Here is a 26,368-nt window from a genome sequence, read left to right as displayed (position 1 = left end):
GTGTGATGTTCCCCGCCCTGTGTTCAAGTGATCTCATTGTTCAATTCCCACCTATGAATGAGAACATGCAGTGTTTGGTTTTCTGTCCTTGTGATAGTTTGCTGAGAATGATGGTTTCCAGCTTCATTCATGTCCCTGCAAAGGACATGCACTCATCCTTTTTATGGCTGCGTAGTATTCCATGGTGTATATGTGCCACATTTTTCTTAATCCAGTCTATCATTGATGGGCATTTGGGTTGGTTCCAAGTCTTTGCTATTGTGAATAGTGCCACAGTAAACATATGTGTGCATGTGTCTTTATAGTAGCATGATTTATAATCCTTTGGGTATATACCAAGTAATGGGATTGCTGGGTCAAATGGTAATTCTAGTTCTAGATCCTTGAGGAATCGCCACACTGTCTTCCACAATGGTTGAACTAATTTACACTCCCACCAACAATGTAAAAGCATTCCTATTTCTCCACATCCTCTCCAGCATCTGTTGTTTCCTGACTTGTTAATGATTGCCATTCTAACTGGCGTGAGATGGTATCTCATTGTGGTTTTGATTTGCATTTCTCTGATGACCAGTGATGATGAGCCTTTTTTCATGTGTCTGTTGGCTGCATACATAGATATCTTCTTTTAAGAAGTGTCTGTTCATATCCTTTGCCCACTTTCTGATGGGTTTGTTTGTTTTTTTCTTGTAAATTTGTTTGAGTTCTTTGTAGATTCTGGATATTAGCCCTTTGTCAGATGAGTAGATTGCAAAAATTTTCTCCCATTCTGTAGAAATGGAGCTTCTATTTCTCTGATGGCAGTTTTTTTTCCCATGCAGAAGCTCTTTAGTTTAATTAGATCCCATTTGTCAATTTTGGCTTTTGTTGCCATCGCTTTTGGTGTTTTAGTCACAAAGTCCTTGCCCATGCCTATGTCCTGAATGGTATTGCCTAGGTTTTCTTCTAGAGTTTTTATGGTTTTAAGTCTAACATTTAAGTTTTTAATCCATCTTGAATTAATTTTTGTATAAGGTGTAAGGAAGGGATCCAGTTTCAGCTTTCTACATATGGCTAGCCAGTTTTCCCAGCACCATTTATTAAATAGGGAATCCTTTCCCCATTGCTTGTTTTTGTCACGTTTGTCAAAGATGAGATGGTTGTAGATATGTGGTGTTATTTCTGAGGCCTTTGTTCTGTTCCATTGGTCTATATATCTGTTTTGGTACCAGTACCATGCTGTTTTGGTTACTGTAGCCTTGTAGTATTGTTTGAAGTCAGGTAGTGCGATGCCTCCAGCTTTGTTCTTTTTGCTTAGGATTGTCTTGGCAACGCAGGATCTTCTTTCATTCCATATATACTTTAAAGTAGTTTTTTCCAATTCTGTGAAGAAAGTCATTGGTAGCTTGATGGGGATGGCATTGAACCTATAAATTACCCTGGGCAGTATGGCCATTTTCATGATATTGATTCTTCCTATCCATGAGCATGGAATGTTCTTCCATTTGTTTGTGTCCTCTTTTATTGTGTTGAGCAGTGGTTTGTAGTTCTCCTTGAAGAGGTCCTTCACGTTCCTTGTAAGTTGGATTCCTAGGTATTTTATTCTCTTTGAAGCAATTGTGAATGGGAGTTCACTCATGATTTGGCTTTCTGTTTGTCTGTTAATGGTGTATAAGAGTGCTTGTGATTTTTGCATATTGATTTTGTATCCTGAGACTTTGCTGAAGTTGCTTATCAGCCTAAGGAGATTTTGGGCTGAGATGATGGGGTTTTCTAAATGTACAATCATGTCATCTGCAAACAGGGACAATTTGACTTCCTCTTTTCCTAACTGAATACCCTTTATTTCTTTCTCTTGCCTGATTGCCCTGGCCAGAACTTCTAATACTACGTTGAATGGGAGTGGTAAGAGAGGACATCCTTGCCTTGTGCCGGTTTTCAAAGGGAATGCTTCCAAATTTTGCCCATTCGGTATGATATTGGCTGTGGGTTTGTCATAAATAGCTCTTATTGTTATGAGATATGTTCCATCAATAACTAGTTTATTGAGAGTTTTTAGCATGAAGGGCTGTTGAATTTTGTCGAAGGCCTTTTCTGTATCTGTTGAGATAATCTGTGGTTTTTGTCGTTGGTTCTGTTTATGTGATAGATTACATTTATTGATTTGCATATGTTGAACCAGCCTTGCATTCCAGGGATGAAGCCGACTTGATTGTGGTGGATAAGCTTTTTGATGTGCTGCTGGATTCAGTTTGCCAGTATTTTATTGAGGATTTTTGCATCAATATTCATCAGGGATATTGGTCTAAAATTCTCTTTTTTTGTTGTGTCTCTGCCAGGCTTTGGTATCAGGATGATGTTAGCCTCATAAAATGAGTTAGGGAGGATTCCCTCTTTTTCTGTTGATTGGAATAGTTTTAGAAGGAATGGTACCACCTCCTGTTTGTACTTCTGGTAGAATTCGGCTGTGAATCCGTCTGGTCCTGGACTTTTTTTGGTTGGTAGGCTATTAACTATTGCCTCAGTTTCAGAGCCTGTTATTGGTCTATTCAGAGATTCAACTTCTTCCTGGTTTAGTCTTGGGAGGGTGTATGTGTCCAGGAATTTATCCATTTCTTCTGGATTTTCTAGTTTATTTGTGTAGAGGTGTTTATAGTATTCTCTGATGGTAGTTTGTATTTCTGTGGGATCAGTGGTGATATCCCCTTTATCATTTTTTATTGAGTCTATTCGATTCTTCTCTCTTTTTTATTAGTCTTGTTAGCAGTCTGTCAATTCTGTTGATCTTTTAAAAAAACAAACTCCTGGATTCATTGTTTTTTTTTTGAAGGGTTTTTTGTGTCTCTATCTCTTTCAGTTCTTCTCTGATCTTAGTTATTTCTTGCCTTCTGCTAGCTTTTGAATTTGCTCTTGCTTCTCTAGTTCTTTTAATTGTGATGTTAGGGTGTCGATTTTAGATCTTTCCTGCTTACTCTTGTGGGCATTTAGTGCTATAAATTTCCTTCTACACCCTGCTTTAAATGTGTCTGAGATTGTGGTACATTGTGTCTTTGTTCTCGTTGGTTTCAAAGAACATGTTTATTTCTGCCTTCATTTCATTATTTACCCAGTAGTCATTCAGGAGCAAGTTGTTCAGTTTCCATGTAGTTGTGCGGTTTTGAGTGAGTTTATTAATCCTGAGTTCTAATTTGATTGCACTGTGGTCTGAGAGACAGTTTGTTGTGATTTCTGTTGTTTTACATTTGCTGAGGAGTGCTTTACTTCCAATTATGTGGTCAATTTTAGAATAAGTGTGATGTGGTGCTGAGAAGAATGTATATTCTGTTGATTTGGGATGGAGAGTTCTGTAGTTGTCTGTTAGGTCTGCTTGTTGCAGAGCTGAGTTCAGGTCCTGGATATCCTTGTTAACCTTCTTTCTCATTGATCTATCTAATATTGACAGTGGGGTGTTAAAGTCTCCCCTTATTATTGTGTGGGAGTCTAAGTCTCTTTGTACGTCTCTACGGACTTGTTTTATGAATCTGAGCACTCCTGTATTGGGTGCATATATATTTAGGATAGTTATCTCTTCTTGTTGAATTGATCCCTTTACCATTATGTCATGGCCTTCTTTGTCTCTTTTGATCTTTGTTGGTTTAAAGTCTGTTTTATCAGTGAGTAGGTTGGCAACCCCTGCTTTTTTTGCTTTCCATTTGCTTGGTAGATCTTCCTCCATCCCTTTATTTTGAGCCTATGTGCGTCTTTGCACATGAGATGGGTCTCCTGAATACAGCACACTGATGGATCTTGACTCTTTATCCAATTTGCCAGTCTGTGTCTTTTAATTGGGGCATTTAGCCCATTTATATTTAAAGTTAATATGGTTATGTGTGAATTTTATCCTGTCATTATGATGTTTGCTGTTTATTTTGTCCATTAATTGATGCAGTTTCTTCATAGCAGTGATGGTCTTTATAATTTGTCATGTTTTTGCAGTGGTTGGTACTGGTTGTTTCTTTCCATGTTTAGTGCTTCCTTCAGGAGTTCTTGTAAGGCAGGCCTGGTGGTGACAAAATCTCTTGGCATTTGCTTGTCTGTAAAGAATCTTATTTCTCCTTCACTTATGAAGCTTAGTTTGGCTGGATAAGAAATTCTGGGTTGAAAATTATTTTCTTTAAGAATGTTAAAGTGCAGTATTTGGGCAGGAGTGCCCCATTTTTCCAGGTAGTCTGTCACGGCTTCCCTTGGCTAGGAAAGGGAAATCCCCTGACCCCTTGTGCTTCCTGGGTGAGGCGATGCCCTGCCCTGCTTTGGCTTGCCCTGTGTGTGCTGCACCCACTGTCCAACCAGTCCCAGTGAAATGAACCAGGTACCTCAATTGGAAATGCAGAAATCACCTGTCTTCTGTATCGATCATGTTGGGAGCTGCAGACTGGAGCTGTTCCTATTCGGCCATCTTGGAACCCCCCTTGTTTCTCTGTTTTTGTCTGTCCCTCTTTCCCTATAGGTATATGTGTATATACACATATATACACATATGAAATATACATAGAAAATATACTATTAAATACATCTACATTTTCTGAAGGAAGGAAATGGACTCAAGTTGCAACATTCAGGGTTTCAGTTTGACCTAAGATTTTCATGATAGCAATGGTAGTTGAACAGTGGAATGAATTTCTGAGAAATAGCAAGGCATGCTTATCTGGAAGCTTTTGTTTATTGAGATACATTTTATGTAACATAAAATTCACCTTTTTACTCCATTTTAAAGAGTATGATTCAGTGTTTTTTATTATATTAACAATGTTGAGCAACCATCACTATTTAATTCTAGACCATTTTCATCAGCCCAAAGAGGAAGCTCATACCCATTCTCCCTTTTTTTTCTTTTCTTGCACAATTGCTCATTGAGGAGGCTCCCATATATTCCTACTTTGCTGAGTGTTATTATTATAAAAGCCTGATGGGATTTTGTCAAATGCCTTTTCTGAGTCAACTGAAATGGTTTTCCCCTCCTTCCTTCTGTTAACATCGTGTATATTACATTGATTGATTTTTTTTGTCTGTTGAACCACTCTTGAATGCCTGAGATCAGTTTTGCTTGTTCGTACATCGTGGTGTATAATCCTTTTAATATGGTGCTGGATTCTCTTTGCTAATATTTTTTGAGGATATTTGCATCTATATTTAAAAGGAATATTACTCTGTAGTTTTTCCTTCTTGTGATGTCTTTGGCTTCCTTATCAGGATAATATTGGCTTCATCGAATGAGGTAGGAGGTATTTTTTTCCTTCTATTTTTTGGGAAGAATTTGAGGATTAATGTTTGGTTTAAAGTTTGAGGATTAAATGTTTGGTAAAATTTGCCCATGAAGCCGTCTGGTCCTAGGCTCTCTGTTGGAGGGTTTTTTTGTTTGTTTGTTTGTTTGTTTGTTTTGAGATGGAGTCTCACTCTGTCACCCAGGCTGGAGTACAGTGGTGCAGTCTTGGCTCACTGGAACCTCTGCCTTCTGAGTTCAAGTGATTCTCCTGCCTCAGCCTCCTGAGTAGCTGGGATTACAGGTGTGTGCCACCACACCTGGCTAATTTTTGTATTTTGAGTAGAGAGAGGGTTTTGCCATGTTGGCCAGGCTGGTCTAGAACTCAGGACCTCAAGTGATCCACCTGCCTCAGCCTCTCAAAGTGCTGAAATTACAGGCATGAGCCACGGTGCCTGGCCTTGTTGGAGGTTTTTTGATTACTGATTTAGTATTTTTACTTATTATAGCTCTGTCTAGATCTTCTGTTTCTTCTCGAGTCAGTTTTGGTAGTTCATGTGTTTCTAGGAATTTGTCAGTTCCATGTAGTTTATCTAATTTGTTGGGGTACAACAGTTCATAATATTCTCTTATGATCCTTTTTACTTCGGTAAAGTCAGTACTAATGTACCCACTTTCATTTCTAGTTTTAATAATATTAGTCTTTCCTCTTGTTTTCCTGGTCTGTCTAGGTAAAGGTTTGCAAATTTTGTTGATTGTTTCAAACAACCAACTGTTTGGTTTTTTCTTCATTGTTGTAAAAAATATGTAACATAAAAATTACCATTTTAACCACTTTTATGTGTACAGTTCTGTAGCATTAAGTATATTCACATTCTTGTGCAACCATCATCACTGATGCATTTCCAGAACTTTTTCATCTCACAAAACTGATAGTTTGTACCATTAAGTACATTAAATACTAAATCCGCTTTTCCCCCTCCTCCTAGGTCCTGGCAACCACCATTCTACTTTCCATCTCTATGAATTTGATGACTCTAGGTGCCGCATATAAGTGGAATCAAACGATAATTGTTCTTTTGTACCTGGCTTACTTCACTTAGCACAATGTCGTCAAGGTTTACTCATTTTAGCATGTGTCAGAATTTCCTTTTTAAGGGTAAATAATATTTTATTGTATGTATATAACACATTTTGTTTATCCATTCTTCCAATAATAGACAGTAAAGTTGCTTCAATCTTTTAGGTATTGTGAATAATACTACTATAAATATGGATATTCAAAAAAAACCCTTATTTTTATTAATTCTCTATTTTCTATTTTCTATTTTGCTTATCTCCACTCCAATCTTTTTTTTTTTTTTGGAGAGAGAGTTTCACTCTGTTGCCCAGGCTGGAGTACACTGGCATGATCACAGCTCACTGCAGCCTCAACCTGTTGGGCTTAAGTGATCCTCCCACCTCCCACCTAAGTAGCTAGGACTACAGGTGGCCACACCTGGCTAATTTTTAAAAAAAAAATTTTGTAGAGACGGGCTCTGACTATGTTACCCAGGCTGGTCTTGAATTCCTGAACTCAAGTGATTCTCCTGCCTCAGCCTCCCAAAATGCTAGGATTACAGGTGCGAGCCACTGCACCCAGCCCACTTCAGTCTTTATTATTCTGGTTGACTTGGGTTTTGTTTGCTCTTCTTTTCTAGTTTCTTCAGGTTAAAAGTTAGGTTATTGATTTAAGAGCTTTCTTTTCTTTTTTTTTTTTAATTAACTTTTATTTATTTAGAGATGGAGTCTCGCTCTGTTGCCCAGGCTGGAGTGCAGTGACATGATCTTGGCTCACTACAGCCTCTGCTAGTAGAGATGGGGTTTCACCATGTTGGCCAGGCTGGTCTTGATCTCCTAACCTCAGGTGATCCACCCGCCTTGGCCACTCAAACTGCTAGGATTACAGGTGTGAGCCACTGCGCCCAGCCATAAACTTTATTCTTAAGAGAAATTTCAGGTTCTCGCAAAATTGAGCAGAAGGTATAGAGATTTCCTATATATCTCCTTCCCCCACACATACATAGCCTCCCCACTCTCAACATCACCCACAAGAATGACACACTTGTTACAGTTGGTGAAGCTATATTTACACATCGTTATCACCCAAAGTCCATAGTTTATATAGGGTTCACTCTTAGTGTTGTATATTGTATGAGTTTGGACAAATTTACAATGATAGGTGTTTACCATTATAATGTTGTGCTGAGTAGTTTCATTCCCATAGGAATCTTCTGTGCTGTGCTTCGTCATCCCCCCTCACCCTGCTAGCTCCTGACAACCACCAATCTTTTTATTGTCTATATAGTTTTGCCTTTTCTGGAATGTCATATAGTTGGAATCATACAGTATGTAGCCTTTTCAGATGGGCTTCCTTCAATTATTAATGTGCACTTAAATTTCCTTTATGTCTTTTCATGGCTTGATAAATCATTTTTTTAGTGCTGAATAATATTCCATTGTCTGAATGTACCACAGTTTATTAATTCACCTATTGAAAGACATCTTGGTTGCTTCCACGTTTGAGCAAATATGAATAAAGTTGTTATAAACATTTATGTGCAGGTTTTTATGTAGACATAAGCTTTCAACTCCTTTGGGTAGATACCAAGGAACGTGATTGCTGGATTGTATGGTAAGAGTATGTGCTGTTTTGTAAGAAAGTGCCAAACTGTCTTCCAAAGTTGGCTGTACCATTCTGCATTCTCATCAGCAATGAACGAGAGTTTCTGTTGCTGCACATCCTCATCAGCAATGAATGGGAATTCCTGTTGCTCTACATCCTCATCAGCATTTGGTGCTGTCGCTGTTCTGGATTTTGGCCATCCTAATAGGTGTGTGGGGGTATCTCATTGCTGTTTTAATTTATATTTCCCTGATGACATTTGTTATGGAACATCTACTCATATGCTTCTATCTTTCTGGTGAGGTGTCTGTTAAGGTCTTTGGCCCATTTTTAACTAGGTTATTTTCTTATTGTTGTGTTTTTGTTTTTGTTTTTGTTTTTTGAGACAGAGTCTTGCTGGTTCACCCAGACTGGAATATAGTGGTGCAATCTTAGCTCACTGCAACCACATCTCCCCAGTTCAAGCAATTCTCATGCCTCAGTCTCCTGAGTAGGTGGGATTACAGGTGTGCACCACCATGCCTGGCTAATTTTTGGACTTTTAGTAGAGACGGGATTTCGCCATGTTGGCCAGGCTGGTCTTGAACTCCTGACGTCAAGGGATCTGCCTGCCTCAGCCTCCCGAAGTGTTGGGATTACAGGTGTGAGCCGCCATGCATAGCCCGGATTGTGAGGTTTTAACCACTATACATAAGATGTATATGTTTATATATGTATCTGAGGTCAAGATAGCCTGTAAACATTTTCTTTCTTTAAATTTTTAATATTTTGTATCTAAAATATATTTCATGTAGTATTTTTCTGGAAGTGTACTTCTTAGTACAGTTATCTTCATCACAGAAACAACTGAGCATTCAAGCCTGAGTAGACCTTGATTTTTTTTAAGGAAGCAAATGTAATGTCTGTCTTATCTTGGTAATATTTTTAATTTACTGAAAATTATTTAATCAAACCCATTTTAATTCCAGCAAACTTGAGTGTATCAAAGATAAAAACCATTCTTAACACATGGACACATAGAGAGGAATGATGGACACTGGGGCTTACTGGAGGGTGGAGGGTGGGAGGATGGAGAGGATCAGCAAAAATAACTAACATGTACTAGGCTTAATACCTGAGTGACTAAATTATCTATACAACAAACCCCTGTGACACAAGTTTACCTATATAACAAACCTATACATGTACCCTTGAAATTAAAATAAAAGTTAAAAAAAATTCTCAGAGATGTTTTAGCTTTTCCATTGTCTCTCCTGCCTCACTCCCAACCCCTACCCCAGCTAAGATCAGTTCATCTATTGGTGTGTTGAGAATTACACACATTTCTGGGAAGATTCGTTTTCTGACTGTTAGATTGAAGATAAATATTGGCTACTCTTTTGGGCTGTTTGGCTGACTGAACACAACAGTTGTAATCCTTATGCCAGTAAAATTTCAGAAAATGAACTGTAGAATGTTATCTTAAAATATTTAAGGCTGGGCACAGTGGCTCGTGCCTGTAATCCCAGTACTTTGAGAGGCCAAGGTACGCAGATCACTTGAGGCCAGGAGTTTGAGCCCAGCCGGGCCAACATGGCGAAACCTTGTCTTTACTAAAAATACAAAAATTAGCCAGCTGTGGTGACATGCGACTGTGATTCCAGCTACTCGGGTGGCTGAGGCACGAGAATTGCTTGAACCCATGAGGTGGAGGCTACAGTGTGCCAAGATCATGCCACTGCACTTCAGCTTGGGTGACAGAGTGAGACTGTGTCAAAAAAAAAAAAAAAAAAAAAAAGGCTGGGCGCGGTGGCTCACACTGTAATCCCAGCACTTTGGGAGGCCAAGGCGGGCGGATCACGAGGTCAGGAGATCGAGATCATCCTGGCTAACATGGTGAAACCCGATCTCTACTAAAAATACAAAACATCAGCTGGGCGTGGTGGCGGGCGCCTGTAGTCCCAGCTACTCAGGAAGCTGAGGCAGGAGAATTGCTTGAACCCGGAAGGTGGAGGTTGCAGTGAGCCAAGATCACACCACTGCACTCCACCCCGGGCGACAGAGTGAGACTCTGTGTCAAAAAAAAAAAAGAAAATAAATAAATCCTTAAAAGGCAGATGAGGGCACAGAGTTACAGAATTTAGACAAGTAGATCCTCATTACTGGCCGGGCACAGTGGTCCTGTAATCCCAGCACATTGGGAAGCCGAGGTGGGCAGATCATTTGAGGTCAGGAGTTTGAGACCAGCTTGGCCAACATGGTGAAACTCTGTCTCTACTAAAAATATAAAATTTAGCCAGGCATGGTGGCGGGCACCTGTAATCCCAGCTACCCAGGAAGGTGAGGCAGGAGAATCACTTGAACCCAGGAGGCAGAGGTTGTGGTGAGCCAAGATGGTGCCATTGCACTCCTGCCTGGGTGACAGATGGAGACTCCAACTCAAAAAAAAAAAAAAAAAAAAAAGGATCCTCGTTGCTGAATCCCTTCGATTTGCCAATTTGCCAGAGCAGGAGACTCAGATTTCTCAGAAACAGACATGAATTGATCCAGGGCGTAGGCTCCAGAGGATGGAATGGTGAATGAATGAAAAAGCAGTGCTGCTTAACGTTAAATATCTTTCTCAAGTAACTAGGCATTAGGTCACAGCCAACTCAGGACTCAGGAGGACTCTGTTTATAGTAAATCTTGTTTACTTCAGAAAAATCAGAGAATCTTACGACTAGGAAAGGGTTTTTTTTTTTAACTTATTTTATCCAAATATCCAAGTGATATATACATTCAAATATGTATATCTCAGGATAGTAGTATTTTTTACTACCGTAAAATATACTGATTTTTGTAACCTTGTGAACTTGTATTGTCTGTCGTAAAAAAGAGACATCCAAAGGCAAGTTATAAGAGTAACTATCAAGTAAGAAATTGGTGGAAGAGGAAGTGTCTAATTGTTCATTCCATCATGAATCAACTACACTTCCCTGAAAAAGTTTAACTCTGATGTAGAAAAGGGGCAAATCTTAAGATTTGAAAATCCACTTCAGTCTTGACCCTGAGAGGTGTTAGCAATACCTACTGACTTACTTTTGGATGGCCTGGATTAATTTCTGTTTTGATGTGTTCAGGAGCTTTATTTCCAAATGCATCCCTGGGGATTAAATTGAATATAAAAATCAACCAATAAAATCCCTAACTAGCCTCTAAAAATTATACCAGAGAACAACTTGGGCCCTTTCTCTGTATCAGGTTTCATCTCATTTCATTCCAGAATCCTCTTGCTTCCAGTGTGATTCTCTTGTCACACCAGGCTTTTTCCATCATCAAATCTTGGCTCTTTCAGGTCATGTGTCCTTAAAATTCCACTCTGAGGCTCATGAACAATAATAAATGAATTTGTAAATAAATGAACTTGTTACATCTCTGGTAACATTTGAAATGTAATAGCTGGCTTTCATGCCTCATAGTGAACAACGTAGGGATTTGCATGGAGAAGTAATGTCTCTAAGTCCCCACCTCTGACCCAGACCACTGGACAGAGTGGTTAGAACCTCACAATCCAGTCCAGGCTCAGTGGCTCATGCCTGTAATCCCAGCACTTTGGGAGGCTGAGGTGAGCAGATCACCCGAGGTCAAGAGTTCGAGACCAGCCTGACCAACATGGCAAAACTCCCGTCTCTACTAAAAATACAAAAATTAGCTGGGTGTGGTGGCGGGCGTCTGTAATCCCAGCTACTCGGGAGGCTGAGGCAGGAGAATCACTTGAACCCGGGAGGCGAAGGCTACAGTGAGCCGAGATTGCAACACTGCACTCCAGACTGGATGACAGAGCGGGACTATCTCAGAATAAATAAATAAATAAATAATAAATAAATAAAATAAAAATAGAACCTCACAATCCAGAGTTATTTACTGAAGCATTAGCTCTGGCAATTCTTCTGGCTTCCCATTCTCTTTGTTTCCTGTATATAAATACAGATCTAAATGTCTTGGACAAAAGACTTTCTCCTGCCAACTACCCTCACGAGTGCTCCCCCACTTTCCTGGTACCTGCTCCTTTTTGGGGTTTGGTTCTGGAAGTTCTGGTGCCAGACAGTCACGGACAAGGGTAACTTTTACAATGCTGTGCAGCTCTGCATAGCAGAAAGGGCTTAGGCAGATCTGAATCCTGGCCCTGCCACTTGCCAGCTGTGTGACTTTGTCCAAGTCACCTAAAGTCTCCACCTTGATTCCTCACCTATAAAAGGCAGACAGTATTACCTACCTCAGAGGGATTTTGTGAGAATTAGAAGTAGCATATGTGAAGCTCTTAGCACAGTGTCTGGCATGTAGCATGTGCTTTAAAAGTGCATGGCTGAGTGTGGGGCTCATGCCTGTAATCCCGGCACTTTGGGAGGGCGAGGTGGGTGGATCACTTGAAGTTAGGAGTTCAAGACCAGCCTGACCAACATAGTGAAACCTTGTCTGTACTAAAAATACAAAAATTAGCCAGGCATGGTGGCGAGCACCTGTAATACCAGCTACTCGGGAGGTTGAGACAGGAGAATCGCTTGAACCCAGGAGGCATAGGTTGCAGCGAGCTGAGATTGGACCACTGCACTCCAGCCTGGGCAACAGAGCAAGACTCTATCTCAGAAAAAAAAAAAAAAATGCCTAATACTATTTGTTATATACCATCTTCCATGCTTTGGGAGTTTGTGCAGGTATCAGATAAGGTGGTTATTTGCTAAACTTTGTAGGAATACCTTGGTACAATAAATGAAAATGTATTCAACTCAGTATGAAAGGAAAATGCATATTAAAAGGAAAAAGTAGTATCTCACTAAGGACATGCGTATATTTCTTTTCGCTTTATTTTTCTCTCTGTAGAATATGACTATCTAAATGCAAACTGATGGGATCAGGGTCTAAAATCCTCCACTGATTTCCTCTTTTGCTGGTGATCTAGTTCTCTAGGTGAGCTCATTCTAACCTGCAAACCCAAATCAGGGGACTTCTTTTGGGCACCACCTCCTCCCTCAGTGGCCTCATATTATTTCCTATATTTTATTCTGTCTTCATCCCAAATACTGCCCCCAAATCCTAATTTCATTCTTTATTTTATGCTCCTCGACATATTAGCTTAGCAGGAAGGGCCCTTTCTCGCGGACAGGTGGATTCCCAGTATGAACCCTGCTCAAAACAAAAACAAAAACAAACAAACAAAAATGGTGTTTCCACATTCACCAGTATTTATACCACTTCAGGGCTCATGCTTCACACCATCTACAGCTGTTAATCAGGGTCCTAGCTTCCAACCAGCTTCCAATGTAATTCTCACATTCTCTACTTATTGTTTGTGACAATTCTTTTTCAGGTCTAGCTTGACAGTACTTTGCAAGGATCAGTGAAGAGTGGTTGAGAATTTGGATTTATCAGGACCTCATTTTGGAATGCACAGAAATCAGAAATGGAAATTTATTTAATGTATAAGATGACTTACTGATAAAAAGTAGAAGGGTAGGGAATGACATTTTATTATAACAGCATTTGTATAAAATCATTTTGATCATCTTTAGGTATGCACAAACAGCTATTGAAAGGCATGTAAACATGAACCAAGTTTTTTTTTTTTCTTTATTTTCAAAAAGCAGTAAAAACATTTATACAGGACATTATGAAAGTCTAATGCCATCATTAGGACCCAACTGCTGCAGGTTACCAGTGTGGAATTGCATATCACCAGATGCTCTTCCACAAATGGACAGGCAAGCAGAATGACAGTATTCCCTTGATTACTATAATAGTCACAATAATACTTATCATAATTAAAGAAAGCTTCCTTTAGCTGGATTACCCTGCATAAATAGGCAACACAGTTAATTAAATGTAAACATATGTTTTCTAATACCAGTATAGAAAATACGAAACTAATTACAATCAGAACAATTTCTACCTTATCCCAGTATAGTAATTATTACGCTTTGCTTCTTTGCGGTGTGATCTCTATGTTTTTTTTCCCATTCATCATCTTCTGTGTCTTGGTCAAATGACTCAGGATATGCTGGTAACTTGTCTTTGGGGCATTCTTCATAGTAACTTCTAATATATTTTCCCACAGACCATCCTTTGTATTCTTCAGGCATTTTGCATTCCAGGCCATTAAAATGGACATTGTAGTGGTGCTTTAACCAGTAGTAGAGGTAGTGAATGTTGTAGTCACATCTCCAAGGGTTATCTCTGAGCCACAAGAGTTTCAAAAAATACAAGTCTTCTAATACACCATAGTCAAAGTTTTGCAGACTGTTGTTTGATAAATCTAATTCTTCTAAATGTGTGAGCCCTAAAAAAGCAGCTGGAAACAGAAAATATTTATTGAGCCTGAGTAATTGAGTTAATACAGTGTATGGTATATTGAAAGGACAAATACAAATTTTAAAAAGAGGCTTAATTTTCCCTTTTGAAAATAAAGATATTTCTTTTCCTTCCTTTTTCCCAGAGCTTTTACTTTAAAAAACTTTTAACTATAAGTAGTTTCTCGTCTCTTTGAAATGTCTTTAAATCCTTTTGAAGACTAGATAGGCTTTTTGTCACCTTTATGATGCAAGAATGTCTTTTCCAAGGACCTGGGAGCTATCTCTTTGAAATGTAAACATCAAGGAAGATGGTACCTCCATCTCCCAACTCTGGTGGGAGGGTGGGGTCCTAACTTTGGTGAGATCTTGCTTCCAGTTGCAAAACTACCTCCTGTCATGAAGATAGAAATTTATTTTTCTCTGAATAAGGCCAATAAGCTAACACAGATGATCACCCCATTTACCAGGTAAAGTTAGGATGAATTATGTGTGACAAAAGGTGTTGTCAAATCTTCTTCCTTAAGGACTTGTTATTGTTTGTCCTGAAAACATGTATGTAATGGGTGGTATCTGCTTGGCTACATAGGGGTGAGATTCCTGTAATGGGTGGTATCTGCCTGGTTACAGAGGGGTGAGAGTCTTTGCAGTCTCTTAGTGGATTACCTGTGATATGCGTCACATTCTGGTTTAATGCTTAGTCAATAATGAAAGTGTTTTCTTTCATTACTACCTTTGTGGAGAGAATTTCTGGATTGAAAGAAGGTTTTGTTTTTAATCCTATTTCTCCACTGTAAACGTGTCTAAATGCAAAATTGTGAAATATATTGTTACTCAAAGCTTTTCCCTTGATTAGTTTTACTAGAATACAATATTCAGTTTTAAGTTAGCTTTAAAAAATGTATTTTGGGCTCTTTTTATTTTTATTTTTTTGGTATTTACTTGGGAAAAAAAGATGCTACAAAAAAGAGACATGAATTAAGAAAATATTTCACATGTAAGGCAAGTGCAGATAAAAATGAAAAATGTGCCGGGTGGTGATCTGACAGTTCCTGGGATATCAGTAACCCTGAAAATGCCTAGAAAACAACCTTTTCCCAGTGTTGGGGGAAGGGTTCTATTCCTGTAGAGTCCAAAAACAATTTTTTCCAACATTTTGAAAACATCTGGTTGTATTTTGGCAAACTATGGTAGCTATCAGCTTTGAATCCATATGTATTTAATTTTGCTGGAGGTTGGATAATTAAAACCAATATAAAATATAACTGAAAATAAAACAACAAAAAGCTTTTTTCCCCGTCTAAGAGCAAAGAAATCTACACCTGGGTTATCTGTATTCCAGTTGATATGGACCAGCCAGATGTTCCAGAAATACTCACAAATATTTTGTTTCTATTTCAAACATTATCTCATTATTGTTTTAAAATACTCTTGTAGAGCATAGCGTCCTTATTTTGAATTAGGAAAATATGTGGTCATACCAATCTATTAACTATTTTCATATTATCTGTTCTCAGAAAAAACCCATAATTCCCCCTTAAAAAAATAACTTTCTATTTTGGTACCAAGCAATGTCTTGCGGGTAGGGGACAAAAGATCAGCCCTTGTGCTCTGAAGATACTGGATTTTTTCTATTTGCTAAAATTCTGTGAGTCAGTGATCTCACAGATTTACTTTTCTCAAGACATTAGACTTTGAGATTAAAAGCATTTGTAAACATTCCTAGATTTTATTTTGAAAGTGTTGTATATTGTTATTTAAACCATATATATTCAGGCACTTGAGAAAACTAGTTTTCGTGTTTCTTAAAGGAGGTAAAAACCCCCTAGTAGGGTATCTTCTTTGTCTTTTCCACAACAATGTCTGGCATTTTATATGATTGTTATTCACGTCTTTTAAAGTCTGGCAACTCCGACTGTATTTGTATACTTACCACAGCAAAAATCATTCAAGTAAGTCTACTTGCAGGGTTTCATCTCAAAGACCCTGAAATATAGGAGACCTTTCATTTTAAAACTTCTTTAGGTCATTTTGCCTTAACTGCTGAGATACGTTTTTGTTTCAAAAGAACTTTTTTTGTTCTAGGAAGGTGCTTGGCATTTGGTAGGTGCTCAGTAAATATTTATTAACGTAGAAAATACGTTCCTGAGATTGAATAGAACAAAGGGGGAAAAAAAGAGTACCACCGCTGATGGTAGAGACCATTTTGTGTCAGCAAGGAACACACATTTGGTGAATAAGATTAAAAGGCCTTCAGGGGATCCTAAGGACAGAAAAGGAATCCCTGCAATTATGGAAATTCCACAACTGATGAAAAGTATCAGTTATGGGAAACATGTGAAAAACATCAGTAGAAGCAAGGCGAGTCCATTTTGCACTATTATCTATCTCTTTGCATTGTCTTCTCATTTTTCTCAAGTTTTCTTTGTATACTAGTTTTGTTGTAAGTAAAACATTGCCACATTGTTACTCATTACTTTAATACATTTAACTTAGGACATATAATAACTATTATAATCTTTTTTTTTTTTTGAGACAGCTTTAAAACTTGTTTGCATTGATAGTTGGTAAACTACAGTTTTGCTTGTGGATGACAGCAGAAGGAAATTAGACACTTGCCCAAGGATCTTTGGAATGGCTTTTGCTTGTCCTGCGATTCTTTAGTTTGTAACCACCCAATGGGTTCACCTTGTCCGCTGCCTAGACAGAGTCGATTTATCAAGACAGGGGAATTGCAATGGAGAAAGAGTAATTCGTGCAGAGCTGGCTGTGCGGGAGACCAGAGTTTTATTATTACTCAAATCAGTCTCCCCGAGCATTCAGGCATCAGAGTTTTTAAAGATAATTTGCTAGGTAGGGGCTTGGGAGGTGGGGAGTGCTGATTGGTCAGGTTGGAGATGGAATCATAGTGGGTCGAAGTGAGTTTTTCTTGCAAGAAAGGGTCTCCACTTCCAGATTCTTTACCCTGTACCCTGGCTTTGTGGACATGACACTGGCTACCAGTGACTGACTTGCACACTAATATAATGCTAACTTCATTTGGGAGAAGGGTGTCTGTAGTATTCTTATTTATTGAAAAATGAAAATTGCTTTTCACTTCACAGTTCAAACATACTCCCAAGTTAGCATCATCTGTAACAGGCTAAGGTATAAGTGTAGCATACTGCTGTCCCTTGGGAAATTTTAAAAAATTATGCTTTTCTAATTTTTAAAAAGAGGTTAATTCTAAAATATGCCCTTGTGGCTCCAGAATGTTCATTCTAATTTTTCACTTTTATTGTGTTAAAATTCTAATGTTCTATTAATGGTATTAGATTATCACAAAGAAAAGCAGGGGAAACAGTTGTACTCAAAATGTTTATAACATTACATTACATTATTAATAATTTTAATAATCATTTTCATAGTTAAAACTTTTCAAATTGAAGTAGCCTAGTGAAGGCACTTGTGTTATATATGTTATAAATCTGGTCAATATTGCAGTAATTCTCAGTTCTTTCCAAATCCGATGTGTTTACTTAATTTACCAAGCTCATTTTCGCCAGAGGCTTTGCTTAGCAAATGGAGAAGAGATTTGAAGGATGGGAAAGAGAATTGGTCTTGATCTAGAACTAGATATAATATGTCTGGCTCCGGTTTGAGCACATTTTATCCTAATTTATGAGTTTAGTGCTTAGCAGTTTGTTTCTAATTTATTCTAAACAAGATGGGGCTTAATGAATAGCAAATTCAAATTCCAAATTTGAATTTCCCTTTAAAAATCGCTACATTTAGGACGGGCATGGTGGCTCACGCCTGTAATGCCAGCACTTTGGGAGGCTGAGGTGGGCGGATCATGAGGTCAGGAGATAGAGACCAACCTGGCTAACACAGTGAAACCCTGTCTCTACTGAAAATACAGAAAAATTAGCCGGGCGTGGTGGCGGGCACCTGTAGTTCCAGCTACTTGGGAGGCTGAGGCAGGAGAATGGCGTGAACCTGGAAGGCAGAGCTTGCAGTGAGCCGAGATTGCACCATTGCACTCCAGCCTGGGCAACAGAGCGAGACTCCATCTCAAAAAAAAAAAAAAAAATTTCACTACATTTGCCCAGGCGCGGTGGCTCATGCCTGTAATCCCAGCACTTTGGGAGGCCAAGGTGGGCGGATCACCTGAGGTCAGGAGTTTGAGACCAGCCTGACCAACATGATGAAACCCCATCTCTACTAAAAATACAAAATTAGCCAGGCATGGTGGCATATGCTGGTAATCCCAGCTACTTGGGAGGCTGAGGCAGGAGAATTGCTTGAACCCGGGAGGCAGAGGTTGCAGTGAGGTGAGATCACACCATTGCAATCCAGCCTGGGCAACAAGAGCAAGACTCCATCTCAAAAAACAAAAAAACAAAAAAACCCCACTTCATTTTAGTATACTGTTGACCATTTGCCATATATTACTTTAAAAATCTATTCTATAACACACTATTTGGGCTAACTGAATTAAATGGTAGTAATATGTGGTATTACATACTTCATAATGCAGCATTTTGGCAAGTATTTATCTGAGTGCCAAACAACTCCTAGTATAAGTGTCATGTTTAATTAAAATTTGTACTTTATTATTTAGTTCAGTTACTTTTAAACTAAATTTACTGTGTATAAGTGTTGCCATAGAAAAAAATCACAGAACACTTGCCACCCATTGAAGGGGCTATACAGGGGAACTTACCGGGATCGATGAATTCAATGCCATTGCTGCTGAGGTTTAATTTCTTCAGCTCATGAACATCTTCAAATTCCTTGGGTCGAAGTTGGTTGATTTTATTGTATGACAAGTCAAGTTTAACAATATCTGGTGGGATGTTGTTTGGCACTTTTTTCAACTCTGGAAAATTTAATAATATTTACGTTATTATGCTCTTTTTGCCCCCATTTTCTCAGTCACCATTATATCTGTATGATTGAAGAATCAGCTCTTAAAGAGAAGGGGTAAAGGGATATCTAAAGCCAAAGAAAGTCAGTATGAAACAAGCCTTAGCATATGCTAAATTCCATCAAAGCCCAGCAAAGCCTCCAGTGACTTCCCATCTAATTGTGATGAAAGCCAGAGTCCTCACTAAGGCCCTATAAAGCCATTAAGACCTATAGGTCATCCTTGTCACCAGAGTCAGCACCTCCTAGGTTCTAGAAAGCAGCCTGTTTATCAGGACTTGCTTATTGAACCCACATCTGCTGGGCTGGACATGAGGGTGGATGACAGAGCAACCACTGTAGGGCAAGCTAAAGTGGGTTAACCACAAATAAATGGGTAGAAAAAAATGTTTATGAGAATACCCTGACACTAGGCCTAGGCAATGTGGCAGATCTGTGGGTGCTGGAAAAAGAGTATAAACTGCAGAATCCATTTTGGGATTGTCAGCAGCAGTCCTGGGTAAAAATAGCATCCACGAGTAATACCAGGAAATGCAAAGCAAAGGCTTTACTAGTGTGGCTTAGAAAAACACAGGAAAATCTCATTTGCTGTGTTGATAAGTAGAAAAATTCTTTAGTTCTTTTACCTTAGAACTTGAATGAGAATTGCAAATATTGCAAATATTGATACAAAGTGTTTGCTTTTGATAAAGAGTATATAACTATACATTTCCCCAGACCAGAAGGAGAATTTGATCAATGCCCCTATTTCTAGTCCAGGTACTATGTGGTATGCACATTTCATATATACTGCTACCCCAAATTCTTGGTAAATGCCTCAACAAATACCATATTTACTTGATTATTACCCCTTACAAGCTTGCTCCTCCTCCAGCCAAATCTTGTTGATTTTGAGGAGGAAATTAGGAAATTTCTCCAGGTAATTTCCCCATTTAGCAGGCTATATTGGTTGACAGCAACCTCAGAACTACTCTGAAAGCTTGTAATAGTAAGAAAAGAGACATAAATGGCCCTGTTTATTGCACATATAAAATTCTTAACTATTGTTCAAGCTGTAGTAAAATTGTGCCCTTAACTTCGGAGGCAGCTAAGGGTAATTTACCTGCATAATTCTCCCCCATCTGATATTCGAAGTAAAATAACTCCTTAAAAATGGTAAACTATTGTGGTCAATGTGAAGCTAAAGCAGTTTAAAAACTGACTTTCACGTATTCTTGGAAAATCCATTTACTTCAATATGGCATAAATATGCCTTTCAATTAGTCTCACATTTATTGCCTTTGAAACACTAGGATTTCTTGGCAAAGTACCTGTTTCTCAGTGAATAAAGCTATTATTTCTTTTTCTTGCCATTAGATATTTAAGGCAAAAATACATAGTGATCATTGAGGTCTGTGTGGTTGAATGGGCACATATTAGGTCCCCTATACATACCATCTGACTCATTGCAAATCAGCTGGGCAAGGCTCAACTCCGAGTTGGGGAATCTGTATGCAAGTTCTCTATGTGTGACCATGTATATGTGGTATACTTGTACAGAGCCTCAGGTTGTCACACTTCAATTCTAGCCATGATTTTTAACTTCTGTGTATTTTCACTTTCAAAGGTTGCTTAAATTATTGCTTTGAAAGAATAAAGAAGAGCAGTCCAGTTATCATCATCAATCTAAAGCACATGGCTCTGTGGCAGGCACTACCAAAGGGAATTTAATAAACAAGACTTTTCCCTTTGAATTTATGGGAATCAGCAATATAACAAAAAATGAAAAATAAATGATGAAATGAATCACTAGATTTATATAAACCATAGTGAAAGCCATTTGTACTGATAGTATTAAAAGACAAAGCTACCCTTCATTTTTTTTTTTTCTTTTGAGACAGAGTCTTGCTCTGTCGCCCAGGCTGGAGTGCAGTGGCGTGATCTCAGCTCACTGCAACCTCTGCCTCCCGAGTTCAAGCGATTCTCATGCCTCAGCCTCCCAAGTAGCTGGGATTACAGGTGCCTGCCACCATGCCTGGCTATTTTTTGTGTGTGTGTGTTTTTAGTAGAGATGGGGTTTCAACTTTATGGCCAGGCTGGTTTCGAACTGCTGACCTCAAGTGACCCTCCTGCCTCGGCCTCCCAAAGTGCTGGGATTATAGGCGTGAGCCACCGCACCTGGCCTACCCTTCGTCTTATAATCTAAAATAATAGGCTGTGAATTACATAGTCACTAACACTTGGAGGAACTTAAGTTGTTCTTTGATGACCTAATATTATATATGCTAAGTGTGTATGTCATGAAACCTTATTTATACTGTGTTTCAGTAAATAATGTGTATTTTTAAAGCAGGGGGTATGAATTTATGGGGCATTTCTGGAAGGTTGTATTTAGACAACAATAAGTTGAAGAAAGCAATAAAAATATATTTTTATAAGCTGATGTTTTTCAAGAGAAAAATATGGGAAAAAAGGAAAAAAACACAAAAGCAGAAATAGGCTCATTGGGGGAGGGAATGGCCCAAGAGCATAAAAGCAGTGAAAAAGAGATATTTCCTCACATGTTATCTCTTCTTAGAACACAGTGTAGTCTCATTGTAGAAGTTTTACATCTTGTATAGATGGTATTTTTCTCAGATAATTAATAAACTTAATACTATTTACTTTTCTCATTTACACCTGATACAGCAAGTGCAAATTCACTGTAGCTTGAGGTTAGATCCTCAGCAATATCAAGTATTCTAACTAAAATCTAGGAGAGTAGCTTCGTATTAGTATTAAAAATATATAATTCCAGTTTTCAATCTAAGCACCACAAAGGAAATTCTAATAAACATGCTCTTCAGCATGAAGCACTAAGGACTCACCATAACAATATCCGGGAAGTTCTACCCACTCTGGCTACAGAAAAACTACATTTACTTACTCTTCGAAATTCTCTAATGGTTGCATTGCTGAGGCAGCTGATTGTTTGAATATGCTCAGATTAATTCTGGAAGATTGCAGGGTGAAGTAGAGAGCTCATAGGCTGTGGCTCAGGTAGACCAAGATTCACTTTTTAGCTTTGCTACTTACCTATGAGATCCATGGTCAAGTGACTGAACCTCTTTGAGCCTCATTTTCCTCATCTGTAAATGGGAATGTTACTATCTTCCTGGAAGTTGTAGACAGCGTGTGTGTGGGTACCTGGAGCCTAGAATGGCATGTCCCAGGTTATGAAGCTGTATGTAACTGCTCTCCTATGGCACTGAATTATATACAGTTCATAGGGTGTCTTGGTAAGCAAACCTCCCTGTGCCACATGGCCACTGTGGGATCTAACCAGGTGCCATCTTTACAGTTGGGGTGGGGGGGCAGGGGAGCGGGACGCTGGGGCAAGGCTTGAGCATGACTTTGCTGGTAAATGAGCAAATTTACTTCTGGTTCAGGTTGCCTGACAACATTAATAAATTCCTGCCTAACATTCTCTCGAGAGGAGCCACGGCCTCCTCTCTGAACTTCCCCTTTCTCTTGCCCTTAAAGAAACAAAACACGGCAAAATTTCCCAAAATAAGTGGAAGAAATGATACTGTGCTCTATATGAACCTCACTTAATGACATCTGGCTTTAATTTAATATTACAAATAAATTATTAAACCATGCCAGAAATGAAACATATAGACATTGTTACATGGTTCGTTATTGTAGTGTAGATTAGCAGTTCCCAGACCACTCTTTGAGGACATCAATCTTCACTAACATGTCAAGAGCATGACTAAAATCTCCCATCTGTTTTCTTAGCTCATGACTTTATCTTGCATGTGCAAATCCTGCATAATACTAGCACAAGATTGCATCGGTTGCAAAACCCAGTAATGATTTGCAGGAAGCAGGTAATATTCTAGAAAGATTTCCTTAGTCTCATAGTTCTCAGGTTAAATATTTTAAATTTAGTTCTTTAAATTTTTATTGTTTTATTCTGGGTAATTTGGAAATAATTAAGATATAGGACGTTAAGAGGCATTTATTAAAATCAGCTACTCGAGAGGCTGAGGCAGGAGAAGTGCTCGAACCCGGGAGGTGGAGGTTGCAGTGAGCCAAGATTCCGCCACTGCACTCCAGCCCAGGCATCAGAGTGAGAGTCCATCTCAAAAAAAAAAAAAAAAAAAAGGAGCATTTATTAAAACCTTGGGACTAAGTGATAAGAAATACAGAAGCGCCATCATTTTCACTCTGTCTCAGAGTGCTCTCACAGTCCTGTTCTGCAGATGTTTTCTCTTTGAGGTGATCTTCTCACAGATGCACACCATGTTTTGACTTTAATCGGTGTAAGTCAGGTTATATAGATGGCATTTGCACTTATTTTCATACCCCTTGGTTTACCTACCTAAATTAAATTGGAGTTAAGATGAAAGGAATTCCTTACAGTGACAGCTTGCGATGTGCAAATGAGTAGAACCCAAATGGCTGCCCTCCTGAGGATATCTCCTTCCCTCCTGTCATTGTCCTTTAATTACCAACTGCCTTGAGTCTGGACCCCAGAAAAACTTGGGGTAAATTCCATTGTCACTAGGGAAAGATTTCTGTTGGAAGTGACATCAAGAATTCCAAGACATGGTGGGGTGTAGGGAGGATTATAAGATTCAAAGAGCATTTCAAGTTATTCATGAAAATGAAAAAGTAAGAAAAGTACAAACCTTTCCTTTTGCAGTCCAGTGTTTGTATAGGAAACACGTAATTGTGGCAAAAAGTTGAGTCCACCTCAGGCTTGATGACTGGGGGTCTCCCTGACACTTGGGGTTTCGGGTCCAATTGTTCCTTTTCTTCTTCATTACACAACTGTTCAGATTTTATCTGCCGCAGTTTTTTATTTTTTTGTTCTTGTGGACTTTCGCACTTGGCGTAATTCCCCAAATTCCGGTTCCTGGGAATCTGCAACATTGAAATAAGCGTTTCTATCTCACAAGTACAGTGCCAGGGGTTGTCATAAAGACGCAGGTAGCTCAAGAGAGGTGTGTAAACGAACACTTCCTCCGTCAAGACTTTGATCTGGTTGTGCTGTAGTAAGAGGGTGGTGAGTTTGTTTAAACCAAAGAACGCCTCACTCTCAATTTTAGATATCTCATTCTGCTGCAGATCCAGGCTTTTCAGCTTTTTAAACTTGGAAAACATGTTGTTCTTCAATATGCGGATCTTGTTTCTTGCTAGCAGCATGTGCAGCAAATCCTGAGGCCAACCAGACAGCACATAAACTAATTTTCTTTCTTGACAATCTAAGTATTTCTCATGGAGATATGTGTACACGTCACACGGGAGGCCTGGTGCGTAGCGTTTGACCAGGTTGGAGCCTCTCCGGCCTCCACCCGCCCGGCCATGATTCACTCGGCTTCTCACGGTGCTTGGGCTTGCTTTGCGCAGCTCAGCAGCTTTGCAAAAGCAGAGCAAGATTACAATGGTAACCACACGCATCCTGACATCCAGCTGGCCCCAATTACTTCGTGTTACAGACGGAACAATGAAAGTACTTCTTTGAAATCCAAGTTTGGGTAATCTTAACTAATGCAGTTCTGGAACAATGAGATCCAGCTGGGGTACGTAGAGTCCCTAGGTTGGAAGAGAAAAATATATATAATAAAAGTTAAGGCCCATTGCAAGCACTGTATTACTGACAAGTAAGAACAGACTTTTTAAGGCAAAGGACTTCTAGTTCCACAGAACAGTGACGTAGAAAGCTTCTTCCCCTCTTAATTGCCTGGGTTAGAGGCCGAATGTTTGTGCCCTGAGTTTGAATCAAGGCTCTCTTACCTGCTTAACTGTATCAACCCAGGTCATCTTCAGCATCTGTAAAACGGGACCGATGATACCTCCTAATATTGTTGGGAGGATAAAATAGGCTCATGTGCATAAGATGCTTCACAGTGGCCACCCCGGGAGAAGTGGTCACAAATGTTAGGACTCAGCATGATGAAAACTGAAGCCTGTAGTTCATCATCACATCGGATTTAAGAAATTAAAATAATTCTCCTTCTTTTAAAAGAACACAGCCTTGAGATGCACACACAAGGGTAGGACTTGAATGGTTGTCTTCCTGAGCTTTTTTTTTCTATCCTTTTCTGTCTCCCAGTCACCAACCATGTTGGGTGTGGGCTCCAGAGATGCTTGGAGTAAATGGCACTGTCCTTATCATCTCCTGCATTTCTTGGCTCAAATATTACCTTTTCAGTGAAAACTTCCTGTTCAGCCCTATTTTAAATCACACTTCCTCCAACTTGTTGGGTGCTCCCAATCCCTTTTCTTGTTTTATTTCTTCTCCATAGCACTTACCACCGTCTGTCAAAGTAGATACGGTATTTAACTTCTTTTGTTTACTGTTAGTCTCTCCCCGCTAGAAAGTAGACTCCTTAAGGGAAAAGATTTTTGTCTATTTTGTTAACTGCTATATTTCCTTGATAAGTATTTGTTGAACTGATGAATTACTCTCAAATAACTATTCTGGCCAGGTGCGGTGGCTCATGCCTGTAATCCCAGCACTTTGGGACGCTGAGGCAGTCAGATCTCTTGAGCCCAGGAGACCAGTCTGAGCAGCATGGGGAAACCCCGTCTCTACAAAAAATACAAAAACTAGCCGGGCATGGTGGTATGCACCTGTAGTGTCAGCTACTTGGGAATGGGAGTGGGGGTTGCTGAAGCGAAAGGATCGCCTGAGCCTGGGAGGTTGAGGCTGCAGTGAGCCAACATGGTGCCACTGCACTCTAGCGTGGCTGACAGAGCGAGATCCTGTCTCAAAAAAACGAAACAAACAAACAGAATAACTATTGTATTCTGTAAGAACATTTATTTCGTAAACTTATATTGCTTGGGAAATCTGTTTTCTCCTTAATAAATATTATTGAGGACTTCCAGGGTGTGCAGATTTTTAACAATTCTTTTCATTTTTTTAAAATTCTGAAAGTATTTCTGGTTTGCATATATCACTTAGGATGCAGTCCATCCTTGGCAAAGGAATAAATATTCAGAATGGATTTATAACTACTAACATGTCTGTTGTTATTAGCGTGGGGCTATGTGGTTATGAGCAGCAAATGTGTTTTCTATTCGTTGTGACAGTTTGAACACCAGAATCAACCTCTTGCCTGGAGTTTTCCTGCTTCATGGGGTCTCCGCCTAGAATGCCTTCCCTTTTCTTTGCTTCAAGCCTTCCTCCCAATCACTGGTTTGTGTAGCCTCCCTAGCTGCTTCTCTTCTGTCTCAGATTTGGAATTTTACTTACTGTCTGCTGAGATTCAGGGCACTTGTTGTGAAGCACTTTGCCATCTA

General features: G+C 39.2%; 2 protein-coding genes across 23 annotated transcripts in view; one reads left to right on the top strand and one right to left on the bottom strand.

Annotated features, from left to right (window-relative positions):
• Nucleotides 1-26,368, top strand: part of FBXL13 (F-box and leucine rich repeat protein 13) — a 277,460-nt gene that overhangs the window by 116,761 nt on the left and 134,331 nt on the right. The gene's annotated exons all lie outside the window — the stretch shown is intronic.
• LRRC17 (leucine rich repeat containing 17) lies at nt 13,447-24,526 on the bottom strand. Its single transcript, XM_002818312.6, has 3 exons — nt 23,749-24,526; nt 18,891-19,046; nt 13,447-14,187 (listed from the first exon to the last, which is right to left on the bottom strand). The coding sequence occupies exons 1-3, from the start codon at nt 24,518-24,520 to the stop codon at nt 13,790-13,792; spliced, it is 1,326 nt and encodes a 441-aa protein (XP_002818358.2). The 5' UTR covers nt 24,521-24,526; the 3' UTR covers nt 13,447-13,789.

This window comes from Pongo abelii, chromosome 6 (genome assembly GCF_028885655.2).
Source record: "Pongo abelii isolate AG06213 chromosome 6, NHGRI_mPonAbe1-v2.0_pri, whole genome shotgun sequence".
NCBI classification, from domain to species: Eukaryota; Metazoa; Chordata; class Mammalia; order Primates; family Hominidae; genus Pongo; species Pongo abelii.
This window is presented reverse-complemented; position numbering and strand designations above follow the sequence as displayed.

What these genes read in the sequence shown, in the direction of transcription:
- LRRC17 (XM_002818312.6), bottom strand. Translation starts at nt 24,520, where the DNA reads ATGCGTGTGGTTACCATTGTAATCTTGCTCTGCTTTTGCAAAGCTGCT. An exon ending in ACTGGACTGCAAAAGGAAAG is followed by an intron (nt 19,047 to 23,748) that starts GTTTGTACTTTT and finishes TAAATTTTCCAG; the next exon opens with AGTTGAAAAAAGTGCCAAAC. An exon ending in CATTGAATTCATCGATCCCG is followed by an intron (nt 14,188 to 18,890) that starts GTAAGTTCCCCT and finishes TTCTGTTTCCAG; the next exon opens with CTGCTTTTTTAGGGCTCACA.